The 17481-nt window shown below is 42.2% G+C and overlaps 1 protein-coding gene across 3 annotated transcripts in view; it reads right to left on the bottom strand.

Moving 5' to 3' along the window:
* The window catches only part of NUP58 (nucleoporin 58), a 34488-nt gene extending 32312 nt beyond the window's left edge, over nt 1-2176 (bottom strand). For all 3 annotated transcript variants that reach the window (XM_068526449.1, XM_068526451.1, XM_068526450.1), the window contains exon 1: nt 1855-2176. In XM_068526449.1, the coding sequence (XP_068382550.1) occupies nt 1855-1961 (107 nt within the window). In that variant the 5' untranslated portion in view covers nt 1962-2176. The remainder of the gene's footprint in view (nt 1-1854) is intronic.
* Between the last annotated feature and the right edge of the window lie 15305 nt (nt 2177-17481).

Raw genomic sequence — 17481 nt, 5'->3', positions numbered from 1 at the left:
CCAGCATGAAAAGATCTCCACCATCATGGAGCGCAAACAAGTCAACAAAAAATGTAACGAACTGACCCAACTGTGCTAAGTGCTATGGTCCAGGGTAAGGGGTGGAAACCTCTCTACAATGACAGGTCAGAAAAGGCTTCCCTCCGACGTAAGCACCTGAGCCCCACAAGCAGGCATCGGCTCAGCACAAGAGGTCGAAGGGCAATTCCAGGCAGAGGGAACTGCCCTAAAGTGGGAAGGGGTTTGGCCTTCACCTGAGAAACTGAGAAAAAGCCCAAGTCGTGTTTTTCAAACTAAGATCAGGACCCATGAGATGAGCAAAAAATCAATTTAGTAGCTCACAACCAGCATTTGTAAAAAAGGAAACGGAACAGAATAGAAAATATCAGGCCAAAAAAAAAAAAAGAAAATATCAAAGTGCATAGAAAATATCAAAGAGTAAGGGTAGTATCTTTCGCTGAAACTGTTTCAGTGACTTATCTGTATGCCTGTAGATGTTATTATTATTTTTTTTACAGTTGGGTCTGGATCATTGAATTGGAGCAAACAGAAATGAGAAGATGGGCTCAGGATGTCTGAAGAGGTTCCAGCCTGGGCCTTGCAGACCATGGTAAGGTTTATTTTTACTTCATTCCGAGGATAGTGGAAAATCATTGAAGGGAGGCAATGGGAATTTTTTTTTTTTTTTATATCTGGCTACAACGTTGTTAAAAAAAAAAAAAAAAAGTTGATGTAAAAGCAGTTGAGACAGCAACTGGGATTCCAGATAACTAATCAAAGTAGGAGGTGATGGGAGCAGTTTTCATCTAACAGGAGAAGGTTACTGGTTGAGAAGCTGGCGGGAATCATTAAGTATTACGCTCTTTCATGTAAACTTCAGGAGAGCAGGACTTATTTATCTTACCACCTAAAGGGGGGCCTACTACTTAGGAATGCGTTCAACAAACATTTGTTCCACGAATGACAAGAGCCTGGAAGTGAAGCAAACGGCAAGTAAAGCATTAAAATGATCAGGCCTTACTGATCAAGTGCACAGAGTGACAGCATAGGAGCTATTAAGGAAAACTCCAGATTTCTGACTTCACTGTGTAGTCTTTGCCCACCCTACCCCCTCCCATACAGGCAAAACTGGAGGGTTTTTTGCCTTGTTGATCTACCAGCTTCGGGAGCTATCTTGTAACTCATTCTAGGCACATTATTTGATTTAATGATCTCCATTTTTATCTTCAAAAGTTTGAGCTCCAAAGAGCAAACCTCACATCATTAAAATGATCTTTACTTTAATTGCCTCTTTCTGGACGTCTGCTGGCCAAATTGCTATCACTTGAAGAGGTGGGGTGGCAGGCTGCACAAAGACGATGACTATGGCGTCTACATTTCACAATTTAAGTAAAAGACAATGAGAGTCAGCACAATGTCCTCACTTGTGATATACTAATTTGCTCATACTGTTCAAAACTACCACCAAAAAGTGCTGTAACAAGTATTTGAAACAAAAAAAACAAGAGGACAGATAGGGCCCCATAAGGCACAAACGGTCTGAAAGCGCGTTTAAAATAACCACGAATTCATTAATGTCCCAAAACGTATATCCTGCAATGGCGTCTCAATTAGCGGGGAGAAACTTGTCATTGTTCCCCTTACAATTTCCTATGAAGTCTCTTTTTCTAAAAAGAGCTTAGATCCGACAACCTTAGCTCCATTCATCCCTCCGACATTCACCGGGCGGCGGGATGGGCCCAGTGAAGCGGCGAAACCGCGGCCGGGCCTCCGCGTGGAAGCCGGCGCCCCCCGCCCCGGACCCCCAGGCCGCCCGCCCACAGCCCCGCCGGGAAGGAGGCCGCTCGCGGTTACCTAGACGCCGCGGTCCCGAAGGAGAAACCGCCGCCCGTGCCGCTCCCGCTGGCGGCCACGGTGGAGGAGCCCAGCGTGCTGCTCCCGAAGGAGAACCCCGCGGACATGGCTGCGGGCTCGGCGCGGTCGGCAAGCTAATGGGTCGGTTCGCCGCTCCCGCCTCAAGGCCCAAGCGGGCCGGGCAGCATCGCTCCCGCCCAGCCGCAACCTTGCGCGAACGCGGAGCCCAGCGGCCGCGAAGACCGGCCCGAGGATGTGGAGATGGCGCAGCGCAGGTAACCAGCGGCCGCCCGCACACACCTCCGGGAGCGCGCCCGCCACGCAAGGGCCGCTGGGAGTGGGCGGGGCCGGCGGCCACGCAGGGGCCGCTGGGAGGGGGAGGGGAGGGGAGGGGAGGGGGGAGGGGAGGGGAGGGGAGGGGGGAGGGGAGGGGAGGGGGAGGGGAGGGGGAGGGGGAGGGGAGGGGAGGGGAGGAGGCGGCGCCTGGAGGTCCTGATGGGATCGTGTCTGTCTCGGTTCTTCCTGTTTCGGCATCTGTGCTGACGTAACCTTTGCATTATGGCTGTTTAATCTCAGTTATTGCTTATATCCTTGCTTCCTGCAAGGGAGGATGCACAGAGTAGACGGGATAAGAAAAGTAACAGAAGCAAGAACGATGTAAGGGTTCCGTGAGCAACCCTTAAACATAAGGAAAATGGGGCTTTAAAGAGGAGATTCCCTCTGACGGGAGGATGAGGAAAGTCTTGCGGGCGGTGGTGAGTTCGAGATTCTGCCTTCATAATGCGGATCCTTATTTTCCCATCAGGGGTTGTTACATTACTCTCGCAGAGGGTTTTCCTACCTGCGATTTCTTCCAGTAAAGTACGTCTTATATGCAACCACCGTATTTGCTTTTCTAAAACAATTCCCACCAGGACACTGCCTTGATCAGAAACCGTGGGACTTCCCGTGTGGCGCTCAGAGTCTTACACATCACGGATCTTTCTAACCTGACGTCTCACAGCTCCCCTTAATGCAGCACTTTCTCCTGCATTGAGCTTGGGCATTGCCACCTGCTATGGACTGAACCGTGTCCCTCCAAAATCCACATGTTGAAACCCTAACCCCCCAAGGCGATGGTATTTGGAGATGGAGCCTTTGGGAGGTAGTAAGGTTTAGATGAGGTCATGAGGGTGGGACCCTCATGATAGGATTAGTTCCCTAACAGTAAGAGACACCGGAGAACTCACTTTCTCTGCCTCTGAAGACACATCCAAAAGGCAGCCTTCTGTAAGCCAGGAAGAGAGCCCATGAATACCTTGATCTTGAACTTAGCTTCCTGAACTGTGAGAAATGAATTTCTGTTGTTTAAGCACCCAGTCTGTGGTATTTTATTATTGCAGCTTGAGCAGACTAATACACCATCTCTGTGTATAATTTAAAAATTAAATGCATTTCAAATATTATGGCAGTCACTGTGGGAATGATAAAAAAGAAAAGGGACATATTTGAACTATAGTATAAAGAAAAAGTTCATAGTTATTAAGCAGGAAGAGAAAAAATATTGTGGGTTTTTTGAGCTTCAGTGGTCTAGAGAATGCTATTATCAGTGATGAGTATATATAGGATGGTCATTAAGAGAACTGGGGATATAAAATCAAAGGGTACTTTTGACTTGGAAACAAAAAAATATAGATCCAGATGATTTTTGTGAAAAGGTAAAAAGTGGCAACCTGTGTGTTAATTCCATTGCATATTCTTTCCAAAACTTTTGAAGAATACCAACAGAAAATTAGTAAGAGCAAAATTCCTGGCACTTAAATGCATATATGTTAATTACCAACACATGTAAGATTAGCTGGATGGAAAGAGCATGTAAATATGTAGCAGGGATTAATATAAGACGTTCATAATAGGGGAAACTGGGTGTGGGGTATATAGGAACTCTCTTTGTAATAACTCTGTAAATCTAAAACAGTTCTAAAAATAAGTTTATAAAAGAAAATAGTAAGAAGATCACTCAGAGATGAGAATTTGGAGGGGAACCACTCAAATTGACAAACTATTTTTTAAACTTTATTTTTAAAAGATTTTAGTACAGCATTTCTGTGTTGTATCTGTCAGTAGTTTAAGTTATTGCTGCAGAAACCCCAAAATCCCACACAAAGGCGCACTGCAGAAATGGAAACTGGAATATTTGATAAGCAGTATTACAATCTACCACATGCCTCTAGAGGCACCAAATGTAAGACTGGACCTCAAAGAGGCTTTGTGATCTTATATGCCTTCTTCTGTTTGTCCTATTAGCAAAAAGAAAAGAAATTCTTACCCGTATGCGCTACAGAAATAAAATTCCAAAGAAAGCAGTTTCTGTAAGCCCAATTGTTTGTTTATTCAACTGAAAACTTCACAGTAAGGTGGCAATAACATAAGCTTCATGCCTGTGTAAGATAAAACCCCTTCCAGCCAGGCAAAACCATGGAGCCCTGGAATTTGCCTTTACCTTTCTTTCCTGACAAGAGTAACATCCTACTTCAAAGCATGTTTCCAAATACTCTTATTGGACATTATGGGACCTGAACCCATGTATCAGTTCTATGTGAATTGCTTCTTTCAGAGGATGAAGCAAGTGATTTGAATTCTAACTTCGATAGCAAGCCATTTTGCTTCCCCTTATTTTTTATATTGTGAACATTCTGTTAAGAAACCCCATCTTTTGCTGATTTACTGGCTGTATGATGACATTGTTAATGTTATAATCAAGCTGAATTATCTGAAAGGCAATAGTACTGTAAAAAATTCTAATTTGGATTTGCATTAAAATATCTAAATAGGCTTGCTTTAGTGGTGTGTTGAGATCAGAATAACCCTTTGAGAAGTTAAGAGGGTCTAACACAGAGAGGAAGTGAAATCCTCAAGCCTATTTAAAGGGATCTGTAATAAGTATGGTCTGATTCTCTGAAATATCCAAGTTAGAAGTTATCTTTTAGAGACTATCTATAACCAGTGTCCCTCTGTCTTGAATTTCTTAGAAGGGCCGTATTGACTTTAAAGATTTAGATAGTGTTTTTCCTCTAAAAATCCTACTAAATTTTCAAAAGATCCAACAACAACAAAATTTATAGAGAGATAGATCCATAATGAAACTGTGACTAAATATTAACAATCAGTGACTCTATAGGTGGGGTATATGGGTGTTCCTGTACTACTCTTTCTACTTTTCTTTAGGCTTGAAGTTTTTCAAAATGTAAAGTTGGGGAGGAAAGACTAAAGCTAAAACAAAAGTTCCCAACAACAGATCAAAACAGTGATGATGGGCTTCCCTGGTGGCGCAGTGGTTGAGAATCTGCCTGCTAATGCAGGGGACACGGGTTCGAGCCCTGGTCTGGGAAGATCCCACATGCCGCATAGCAGCTGGGCCCGTGAGCCACAATTACTGAGCCTGCGCGTCTGGAGCCTGTGCTCCGCAACAAGAGAGGCCGCGACAGTGAGAGGCCCGCGCACCGCGATGAAGAGTGGCCTCCGCTTGCCACAACTAGAGAAAGCCCTCGCACAGAAACGAAGACCCAACACAGCCATAAATAAATTAATTAATTAAAAAAAAAACAAAAAAAACACAGTGATGATCTGATAAAGTTTTCACCTGTCATCTCCCAAATGAGAAAAGTGAAAGAACTATAGGGAGTTTTCCATGAAGCTAAATGTATTTAATTCAAAGTGTGGTCATTTACTTTGAAATTATGTCCTTCCTATGTGTGAGTGTGGGGCATGGGGCGTGAAAAAGTCGCCTTCATGACCTGACGATCATAGTGGATAAGCTAAGATCAGGAGAAGAAGCTTGGCGATGTCAGCATAAAATAAACGAAGGAAGCTGTCTTGTTGCCACCAATTTTTATTCTTCCCCTTTTCCTTAAAAATAATCCCAGGGGGCTTCCCTGGTGGCTCAGTGGTTGAGAATCTGCCTGCCGATGCAGGGGACACGGGTTTGAGCCCTGGTCTGGGAGGATCCCACGTGCCGCGTAGCAGCTGGGCCCGTGAGCCACAATTGCTGAGCCTGCGCGTCTGGAGCCTGTGCTCCGCAATGGGAGAGGCCGCGGTGGTGAGAGGCCCGCGCACCGCGATGAAGAGTGGCCCCCGCTTGCCACAACTGGAGAGGGCCCTTGCACGGAAGCAAGGACCCAACACAGCCATAAATTAAATAAATAAATAAAATTTAAAAAGGAAAAAATATATATACATATATTAAAAAAAAATAATCCCAGGACTTCCCTGGTGACACGGTGGTTAAGAATCCGCCTGCTAGTGCAGGGGACGTGGGTTCGAGCCCTGGTCCGGGAAGATCCCACATGCCACGGAGCAACTAGGCCCGTGCACCACAACTACTGAGCCCGCGTGCTGCAACTACTTAAGCCTGCGCTCCACAACAAGAGAAGCCACCGCAATGAGAAGCCCGCACACCTCAATGAAGAGTAGGCCCTGCTCGCGCAACTAGAGAAAGCCCACACGCAGCAACAAAGACCCAACACAGCCAAAAAATAAATAAATAATTTTTAAAAAAATCCCAACTTCTCTGGTGGCGCAGTGGTTAAGAATCCACCTGCCAATGCAGGGGACACGGGTTCGAGCCCTGGTCCGGGAAGATCCCACATGCCGCAGAGCAACTAAGCCCGTGAGCCACAACTACTGAACCCGCACACCACAACTACTGAGCCCGCACGCCTAGAGCCTGTGCTCCACAACAAGAGAAGCCACCACAATGAAGAGTATCCCTCGCTTGCCGTAACTAGAGAAAGCCTGAGCACAGCAACGAAGACCCAACACAGCCAAAAGTAAATAAATAAATAAATTTATTTAAAAAAAAAAATAATCCCAATTTTATTCAAGGTGGCACACTAACCAGAATCCCAGCTTCCTTTACAGGTAAATGTGGCTGATTAGATGTAAGTGGGAGACATGAGATGAGCGTTGGCTCATTTAGAGGAGGAGAGAGCTGGCATACATCCCTCTTGCCTTTCTCCTCTTTCTTTCTTCCCGCTGCCTGGAACTCAAGACACATGGCTGGCTCTCCAACAGCCATCTTGGGCTGTGAGGAACTTAAGAATGGAAGTCATATGCTAAGGAGGACGTAGCAGAAAAACAGTATGAACACTGGTCGTCAATGATATTATAGAACCACTGAAACGATCCTGGTCTGCCTACCATCCGATTTCTTTTCAGAGAAAAATCAACTTCTGTGTTAAGCCATTATAGTTGAGTCCCATTATTCTAAATTTAGGATACCATTAATATTAATTGATATTAATGATATTAATTTAATATTCTGGCACATATTCATAGACCAATATCCACTTCTGTGAAGCAGGAATGCATTCTTAAGACTTTCCCATAGCATGGATAAAATTTCCCCCAAGCCTGTCCAATTCCCTTTGATCCGTTTTCCTATACCTTAATTAGGCCTCTTTTGGTTGCAAGCAATAGAAATCCTCTCAACAGAGTTCAAGCACAAGTGTATGTACGTGTGGGGGAGACATAAGAAGACAGATATAATGTACAGGAACTGAGAAGTTTCAAGTGAATCTAGAAGAAAAATAGCCAGCCCTTGAGTATATCAGAAACCAAGAGCTAGCTCGTTAAGAAACGAACTGGAGAGGGTGGTACCTCCTTCAGGAAATGAGGCTGTCTGGAGGTCCCAGAGGATGGGCGAAGGGTTAACTAATTGACTGAGTGCCCGAGGGAGAAAGAGGGGGCCTTCATACATCAGTGATGCCAAATTATAATGGGGCTAGCCAAGTAAGACCTGATTCCCAGGGAGCAGAGGCAACAGCTAGCAAGCAAATGGGGGGAAAGTGGGATGAGCCTATAACTCCTTAACATCAGATTGTTCTAAAACCCAAGAGTGACCGGTCCTTCTCTACGATCTCAAGCTCCTACTGAGGAGAGGGTAAAGGATAGCTGACAAAGTAGGCTTGGAGGGCAGCTGTAGAGAAAAAGAAAGTTGCTGCCACTTCATCCTTGAAGAGCCCAGTGTTCAATAAAGTGGTTACACAGAGTAGGGCACGACCGGCCACTGTATAGACCAAAGTTGAGAGCGGGTACAAATGGACAGAAAGCGCAGACACATATGCCCCTGGGGTAAATCACCAAGATTCACTTATCTAAAGGATTCAGAGAGAAGGTCACACAGTTAGGAAAAGCAGAAAAATTACAAATAACTTTTAAGACAGAATAAGGGGCAAGATTCCAAACCCTCATATCCTGAGAGAGTGAGGTGCACATTGACCTGGAAACATTATACGAGGTCTCAACTTCAGCATGAGACTGAAGGAGCCCTGTACGTGGCCTAACCTGGAGGTGTGCACTTGGCTGGACCTCCTCAATCACAGGTTATAGAATCCCAGATATGATCACTGGAATACAGCATGCAGTGCACTCAGATAAGAACAAATATTTCATCCTTCACTCAGTCTCCCCAGATGAACACAGCCTGATCCAAATAAAGTTCTGAACTCAGAATTAACTTGAGGATCAGGAGGTATACAGATACCTATGGGGATTCCAAGATGCACTCTGCTTGATACACATGTACACACAACTGTTATTTATAGAATTTATTAAGGCCAGCTGCTATGCTTAACGGATTTTGGTTCATTATTTCACTTAACCAAAACAAATAACTCCATGGAGGGGATAAAGGTAAGTATTGCTATTTACAGAAAAGAAAACCAGGAGTTGGAGAAGTTAAATAATTTTACTAAATTCACAGTTATTAAGGGGCAGATATGAGATCTGAATTCAAACAGCTTTGATTCCAGAAAGAATTCTGAGCCTAGGCTTCAGCTTCTGCAGTAATCCACCTAAAAATAAAAGCTGAGAAATGCAGCCAAGTGAAATATTCTTGCTCTTTTAATGACTTATTTCTATTTAAGAAACACCCAGATTAGGAAGTGTGATTGCTTTCATAATATCCCATTAGACGGTAAGCAGTAAATATAATTATAAAAGCATTAACATTTAATTTTAAAATATGAAATGTTTTCTCACATGACAATCATAGCATCAGACATCTCTTGTGTATTTTATAGGGGAACTAAGTGGGTTTTAAAAAAAAAAAAAGTGTAAAAATAAACACTAAGCATTAGGGAGAAATGAATGTGGAAGACTGATTCCTCATTATTTCAAACCATCATGATTGTTTACTTACTGCTTTTTGTGTATTTGTTAATTTTTGATGCAAAAAACCCTCCACTTTTAAATGCAAGGTCAACTAAGAAAATTATATTTTATTAAAGTCATCAATAACTAGTATGTTATTTTAAGTAGTCTTTGTAGGCACATATAAGGCAAAATCTAGGTGTCTCCTAGAAGTTGGATAATAAAGGAAATTATAAATATACACATCAAGACAAAATTAAGCAAAGCACAGATATTTTAAGACTCCCTCCAAAAGACAGCATGGCTTCCAGGCTACATCTTGATAGGAACTTAGCAGACCAGGTGGCATTTCTAAAGAAATGGGTTCTCAGCATGGAGATGTTCAGAAACTAGATTGGGGATATGTAATATATCCCTATAATAATGAGCCGTCAGGGCTGCCCCCAGAGGCTTTCCTGGCCCAGAAACACTGCTCTCTTGTCTTGTAGTTGGTACATCACAACTACAGATGGGTTTACAGCTGCATCAGGATCTTGGCTGAATGACAACAGCCTGTCATATCATTTAGGTCATTTCCCTTGCCCGAATTCATGCTAACTAAGCAAGCTTCTCAATGCAAAGTGTCCACTTAGCTTTATAGGAAGAGAATACGCTGACCCTCACCGCTGTCTGTTTTAACGTGTGTTTCTCACGGTCAATGATCAAGCTGGTATTTTGATATTCACCAGTCTGACTAACCCTACGAGACAGAACTCTTCTTGGCTGGCTGGCCTTCCCTCGGGTTAGCTTATAAGTCTCGGGGACTCCTCCCTTGGTGCTGTAACTGTATTAAGTGACCTGTTTGCGTAAGTAATGTGATTACGACAGCAGGAAATCTGGTAATTTTTATTGATCCAACTTTTTTAGGGAAGGTTAGAATTTAGGGACACTGGTGCACATAGAGGTCCTCTTAAATTGGACCCTGTGCTTTATGAACATTAGTAAGAATAAAAATGAGTCTCAGTGAGCAAAACTCTTCTCCTTTATAGTGTCTATTCATTTCCCTTGAGTGAACCCACCCCTTCGTCGTGACAGAGGAACTGGGGCTCTTTGTTATCTTGTAGTTCTCACCGGGGCAGAGCTAGCGACAGGGAAGCAGATGGTCTGGATCATTTGCATCCTGTGTGTGGTGTCCAACTGGGGCTTCTACTCAGGCTCTGCTCCTGCTGCTGACAGGACATCTGTTCCCAGGGCTCCTTGTGTCCATTCCCATGCACAAGACCTTCAAGTTGTGATGTGCGAGATCCCCAATAAAAGTGCCACATCGCCACCCCATCATTCTGTAGCAATCCTGGCCAATTCTCAAGCTTTCCAACAAAGATTGTTCTCAATTAACATTTTACTACTTGAAAGGATGGTCAAAGATGATCAGATATTAGAGGAGAGTTCTGACATGAAAGTCAGAAGCCAAAACAACAAACCTAGAAAGAAACCTTGAGGGAATGGAGATAATTTGGGAAGCAAAAACAAACAGTCAAACAAACAAATACCTTATATACCTAGAGAGATGAGATCCACAAAATCAGAACAAGGTGATAGGAAAAGAAAACAAACAAACAGAAAATGTATATAAACAAAAAGAACTCTTGGGGCTTCCCTGGTGGCACAGTGGTTAAGAATCTGCCTGCCAATGTAGGGGACACGGGTTTGAGCCCTGGTCTGGGAAGATCCCACATGCTGTGGAGCAACTAAGCCCGTGCGCCACAACTACTGAGCCCGCGAGCCACAACTACTGAAGTCCGTGCGCCTAGAGCCCGTGCTCCGCAACAAGAGAAGCCACCGCAATGAGAAGCCCACACACCGCAACGAAGAGTAGCCCCCGCTTGCCACAACTAGAGAAAGCCCGTGTGCAGCAATGAAGACCCAACGCAGCCAAAACTAAACAAATTAAAAAAAAAAAAAAGAACTCTTGCTAACATTCCAGTAGGAAAAGGCATACCTAGGGCCCAGATCTTGGATTCTAATATCATTCTTCAATAAAAGAACCAGAGCTCTTTGGAGAAATAGTTAATTCTAAGGGCTGGGGTGGGAAAGATGCAAAATGAGGTGGGAGCTTCTTGTAGCGCCAGAAAGTAAGGAAGTGCTAAAAACAAACAAACAAAACCCCCAGTATTGATGGGGGTATGTCAAAGGGATAGAGGAGCCAAGTGAAAGGGCTGCTAATGGCCAAAACCAGAACAATTTGAGCAAGAAAATAAATGAAGAACTATCAGAATATAGCCTGAAGTATAAAATGAATATTCATGAGCCCATTCTGATATAAACAAATGATGGAGTAAATAAGTAAATGGGAGAGAACAGAAAATTTTCTTGTGCAGAAGAATTTCAAACAACTTATTTAGAAACTCAGCCCTCAAAGATGGGGTGTATAACTCCTTCCTCCTTAAGTATGAACTTTGAATAGTGAGCTCATTTGAGAGAGGAGAGGATAGAAATGGGGGAAAATAGTAACTTTACAGTGGAGAAACTTGACAAACACTACCTCAGCCAGGCGATCAAGGTGTACAACAACAATGATAAATCATATTGACAATATGACTTGATATTGATATGATGTGATAAGAATGGCATTTTATCTGTCTGGTCTTCTCCCCCAAAGCCCTTAACCCTGGTCTAACTATGAGAAAAACTTTAGATAAATTCCAGTAGAGGGGCATTCAACAAAATACCTGACCAGTATTCCAAAAAACTGTCAAAATTGAGTTTTCTATTCTGTAAACACAGTACATCTCTCCATTTATTTAGGTCTTCTGTGTGTGTGTGTGTGTGTAATATCTATCTACCTATCTATATATCTATCTCTTTAACTCTCTATCTCTCCATCCATCCATCCTTCCATCCATCCATCCATCCATCCAGCCATCCATCCATGTAGTTTTATAACATGCTCTATAGAGATCCTATACACATTTTGCTAAATTTATTTATTGATATTCTTTTTAAGTTGTGGCAAATACATCTTTAAATACATTTAAAATTCCATTTTCTCCTTATACTAACTTGGAACTTATGTGCTGTTTCTATATTTTAGCAGTTACCTTAGAAATTAAAACATATGTAAATATAACTTTTTAAGGCTAAAAGTAACCAACACTCCTACCGTCTTTAAGAGAATACAAGTATTTTAGAGTATTTTATCTCATGCCTAAATCATATATTTGAACTCTTTTCTTTTTAAACTTCTTAAAACTTTATTAAAATTTTGTGCCATCAAAAAAACTTCATTTCTTTTTTATCTTAGATCTTCCATCTGTGATCATCTTCCTTATCCTTAAGTATACTTTTGAATAATTTGCCTTAATATGGGTCATGGCAAATTCTCTCAGTCTGTATTTTTTGTTTGAAAATGTCTGGGTTTTTTTTTCCATTTTCATTTTTTGAAAGATATTTTGGGAAGAGAATTCTAGATTGTCATTGTTTTCCTTCTGCATATTGAAGATACTATTCCAATGTTATATGGCTTCCTCAGTTGCTGAGAAGTCAGCTGTCAGTTTAATTGTTGATCAACTGGAGGTAATTTGTTCCTCTTCTAGTCTGGATGATTTTTAAGCTCTCCAGTTTTGTCTTTGGTGTTGCCATAGTGAATTCACCATAATGATTCTAGTTCACTTCGGTGTGTCTAGATATGGATTTCTTTTTATTTATTCCTCTTGGAATTCATTGAGCTTCCATATTCTGTGGATTGGTGTCTTCCATGCATTCTGAAAAATGTCAGGTATTATATTATCTTTGCCCCAGTCTCTCTACCCCCCTTCTCTTCTCGTGAAACTGTGGCAAGACTTATGTTAGACCTTTTCATGCTATCCTCCATTTCTCTTATCTTTTGTTTCATAATTACAATCTTTTTGTCTCTCTGTATTCCTTTCTGGGTAATTTTCAAAAGTAACTTCCAGTTTTCTAATTCTTTCTTCTACTGTGTCTAATCTGTTAAACCCATTCAGTGGGTTTTCCATTTCAATTTTTGTATTTCATTTATAAAAGTTCTATTTGGTTCTTCTTCATGTCTGCTCATTAAGACACTGCTTTTCCCATACACTGCAGATATTTTCATCATGTCTCATTTCTTTAAACATAATGAGCATTGAGCATAATTGTTTTATAAACTAAGCCTGATAGTTATTAAAGCTCTTATTGCCACTCATGTTGTTCTTGCAAATTATCTCTTGAGAATTGTTTCCTTGTGTGCTAGTTATCTTTTATTGTGACTAACAATTTTCCTTGGAAAGTTAATTGTAAGAATTATTTAAAACCTATTGTAGAGTGGCATTCCACCCAAAATGGATTTGAGTTTGCTTTAATAACATTCCTAGGCACTACTAATCCCAAACTTTTAAAACTGTATTCACAACTTGAAGTTTTTCTGAAAGTTTTTTAGGTGGTATGAATCTAGGTTGTAAATTCATCTAATAACATTTTTGTGGTTATAATATTTGCAAGACAGGAGATTATTGCCCCCCTCCTGTTTCTTAATGTCAATGTGAATTTCCCACAGTATTCTGGGCATTGGATTGGTTGAGTTTCCTTCCGGCCCAGGCTTTATGTAGGGAGAGTCCCCATTGTACTTCCTCCCTGGGGTGGGCTCTAGACTTTGACTTCTGGACTTTACGTCCTGTGAGAGCATCAAAACAGGTACTAAATTCACCTGGTTTGGAAATGGCCCTCTTGCAGGAATTTCCATATCCTGCTTACCTTTCTGGGTACACACTTTCCCTTATATTTTGCACTTGTAAGTCCTCACTCTCTTCTCAGTTACTTTATAGGTGCTTTATAGGATTTGATTTTCTATTTTATTTTAATATATTTTATTTATTTATTTATTTATTTATTTATTTATTTATTTATTTATTTATGGCTGTGTTGGGTCTTCATTACTGCACGCAGGCTTTCTCTAGTTGTGGCGAGCGGGGGCTGCTCTTCATTGTTGTGCTCGGGCTTCTCATTGCAGTGGCTTCTCTCATTGTGGAGCATGGGCTCTAGGTGCATGGGCTTCAGTAGTTGTGGCACACGGGCTCAGTACTTGTGGCTCATGGGCTCTAGAGCGCAGGCTCAGCAGTTGTGGTTCATGGGCATAGTTGCTCCGTGGCATGTGGGATCTTCCTGGACCAGGGCTTGAATCTGTGTCCCCTGCATTGGCAGGCGGATTCTTAACCACTGCGCCACTAGGGAAACCCTGATTTTCTATTTTAGATACTATTTTACTTTTTACAAAAAGCAGAGTCATTTCCTACCCTATCATATTACCATAACTGACACTTTTATATGGATTTTGTAAAACAAATCAATATAGAATAGTATTAAGAATACAGAATCTAGAGTCAGACTGTATGGTTTTATCTCATGAATCTAGGCTTTTTCTGCTGTGTGATATTGGACAAGTTACTTAACTTCATTGTGTTTCACTTTCCTCATCTTTAAAATGAGGAAGGTAATAGTATTTTCCATACTATGGAAAATAGTATTTTACCATAGTACAGGTAAAGCACTTAGTACTCTTTCTGCCACCTTGTAATCATTTAAGCGTTAGTTATGATTATTATTACCCTTCTATGAGAATTGGTAAAAGAGACAAAGTGAGAAATGATAAGGGAAGAGGGAGATAGGGTTGTGAGGATAACGTGTTTGGGGATGTGGAATGGAGAAAATGACAAAAATCTGCAGGAAAATAATACAAAAAGAGGTTTTATCAAGGAAGTGTTGATGTATGTTATGCTATATAATTCACCCTTTTCTGCTTTTTCAGAAGATCTTCTGCAAAAGACCTGCTTTAGTTTTCAATTTTTTTTAAGCTGGATTTGTGTCTTTTGGATTTTGTGATACTGTGCCGAGGCTGGTTTCTAGGTCGCGCAATCTTATCCTCATTATGTAATCCCCGTGAATATCTCCATTGCTTTGAAAATCTGTCTGAAACATAGCCTGCACTCAAAACAAAGCAACACCAAGACGACTTGAATACAATAAATGAATGAAACACTGGCAAAATAAAATATAATTTTTAATTAGAAAAGAAAACCTAGAGGGTAGAGAGGCCTTTGTAGCACCAAACATAGTAAGAAAGATGATGTAAAAATGGTGATGATGTTTTAAAAATAGCATTTTCTAGTTACAAAAGACTGAAGCTGCTTAGGACAGAGCACTTGGAGAACATAGAGCAGGGCTCCTCCGCCTCGGCACTACTGAGATCTTGGGCTAGATAATTCTTTGGTGGGTGGTTGGGTGCGGGGTGTGTCTGGTGTATTTTAAGGTGCTCAGCAGCAGACCCAGCCTCTACCCACTGGATGCCAGTAGCACCCCCCGACACACACTCCTAGTTGTGACAACCAAAAATGTCTCTAGATGTCCCAAATGTCCCCTGGGGGCAAAATCACTCCAGGCTGAAATCACTTCAGCGTGGCTGAAACAGAGGAATTACAAAAGTCACCTGTTATCCTAACCATCTAGAAATGTAAGTATTTCGTTTTAAATAAATAAAAATGACCCAACACACTCACATTGAACCTACCATTCTATAGCCAGTTTATTTTTCACTCAGTAATTCAGCATCAACACTTTTGTTATGTAATTTTCCTCTACAGCATAACTTGTTTTTGTAGTGTGAGTACTTTCTAATAAAATAAACTTAACATCTCCCTCCTGCCCCTTGTTTCATTGTTGTCATTAATTTCACTTATATGTAAGCATTTCACAGGGTACAGAATTCTAGGCTGGGGGACTTCTCTGTTAACACTTTATTTCACTCCCCTCTCTTCTTGCTTGCACGCTTTCTGAAGAGAAGTCAGATCTGATTCTTTTCCTTGCTCCTCTGTAGATAAGGGTTTCTCCCGCCCCTGCCTTCTTCAGGATTTCTGTTTTTAATCTTTGATTTTCCATGGTTCGAGAATGATTGTAGTTTTTCTGGCATTTATCCTGCTTGGTGTTCTCTGAGGGTTTGGTGTATGACATTAATTTGGGGGAAATTTCCAGTCATTATTGTTTCAAATATTTGTTTCTGTTCCTTTCCCTCTTTCCTCCCCTTTAGATATTCCCATTACATGTATGTTACACCTTTTGTAGTTGTCCCACAGTCCTTGGGCATTCTGTTCTGTTTTTGTCAGTCTTTTTTCTTTCTCTTTTTCAGTTTTGGAGGCTTCTATAGAGGTATCCTCAAGCTCAGAGATTCTTTCCTGCATCACATGTGTTCTACTCATAAGCCTATCGAAGGCATTCTTCATTTCTGTTGTAGTGCTTTTTACCTGTAGCATTTCTTCTTGGTTCTTTCTTGGAATCTCCATCTCTCTGCTCACATTGCCTGTGTGTTCTTGCATTCTGTCTACTTTACCCATCCTAATTGTTTTAAATTCCCAGTCTGATAATTTTAACATCTGTGCCGTAGCTGAGTCTGGTTTTGAGGCTTGCTCTTTCTCTTCAAACTGTGTTTTTGCCTTCTAGTATGTCTTGTCTCCTGGATAGTCAGACACGATGTACTGGGTGAAACGACCTGCCCGGCACTGGGTCCCAGGGAGGTTGCTGCTGGTGGGTTTCCGCTCCCATAAGTTGTTGTTCTCTGTACTTGCCTGTCTCTCTCTCTCTCTCTCTCTCTAATTTGGGGGTCAGTGGTTTGCCCTGTGACCTCAGTTCTCTCATAGATCTAAATAAAGTTGCTGATTTTTCAGTTTGTTCAGCTTTTACTTTTAGTCACATATTTTTTTAAAAATTAATTAATTTATTTATTTATTTTTGGCTGCGTTGGGTCTTTGTTGCTGTGCATGGGCTTTCTCTGGTTGCCGCGAGCGGGAGCTGCTCTTCGTTGTGGTGCACGGGCTTCTCACTGTGGTGGCTTCTCTTGTTGCAGAGCACAGGCTCTAGGCACGTGGCTGCAGTAGTTGTGGCACGCAGGCTCAGTAGTTGTGGCTCGCGGGCTCAGTAGTTGTGGCACACGGGCTTAGTTGCTCCGCAGCATGTGGGATCTTCCCAGACCAGGGCTCGAACCCTGTCCCCTGCATTGGCAGGCGGATTCTTAACCAGTGCGCCACGAGGGAAGTCCCTACTCACATAATTTTTAAGGTATGCTGATATCAACAGTGTATGGACATAGCACACTTTACATAACAATCCCATAATATTGGAGATTGTGATGGATTCAAGTAAGGCTAAAATAAATACATCTGATTATTTCCTTAGAGTAGATTCTTGTGAGAAGAACTGCAGCTCAGACAAAAGACGAAGTACTGAAATTTGGTGTCACCCTGTCTCGCCCTCACCCACCGAATTCTCTTCGCACAGCACGTCCACACGACCCTGTCCACCAGGGAGAATTGTTGGCTAGTTTCCCAGGAGAGGACCGCGCTCTCCTGGGGGTTGGAAGGCCTCCACCGACAGGAGGCGCTGTGGTCCTCACGGCGGCCCCAGGCGATACCGTAGCCGCTCTCTCAGCGGCGCAGCCGCTCTGCCCACCGCGCCGCGCCCTCTCGGCGGCCCCGG

This window comes from Eschrichtius robustus, chromosome 18, assembly GCF_028021215.1.
Source record: "Eschrichtius robustus isolate mEscRob2 chromosome 18, mEscRob2.pri, whole genome shotgun sequence".
Classification (NCBI taxonomy): Eukaryota; Metazoa; Chordata; class Mammalia; order Artiodactyla; family Eschrichtiidae; genus Eschrichtius; species Eschrichtius robustus.
This window is presented reverse-complemented; position numbering and strand designations above follow the sequence as displayed.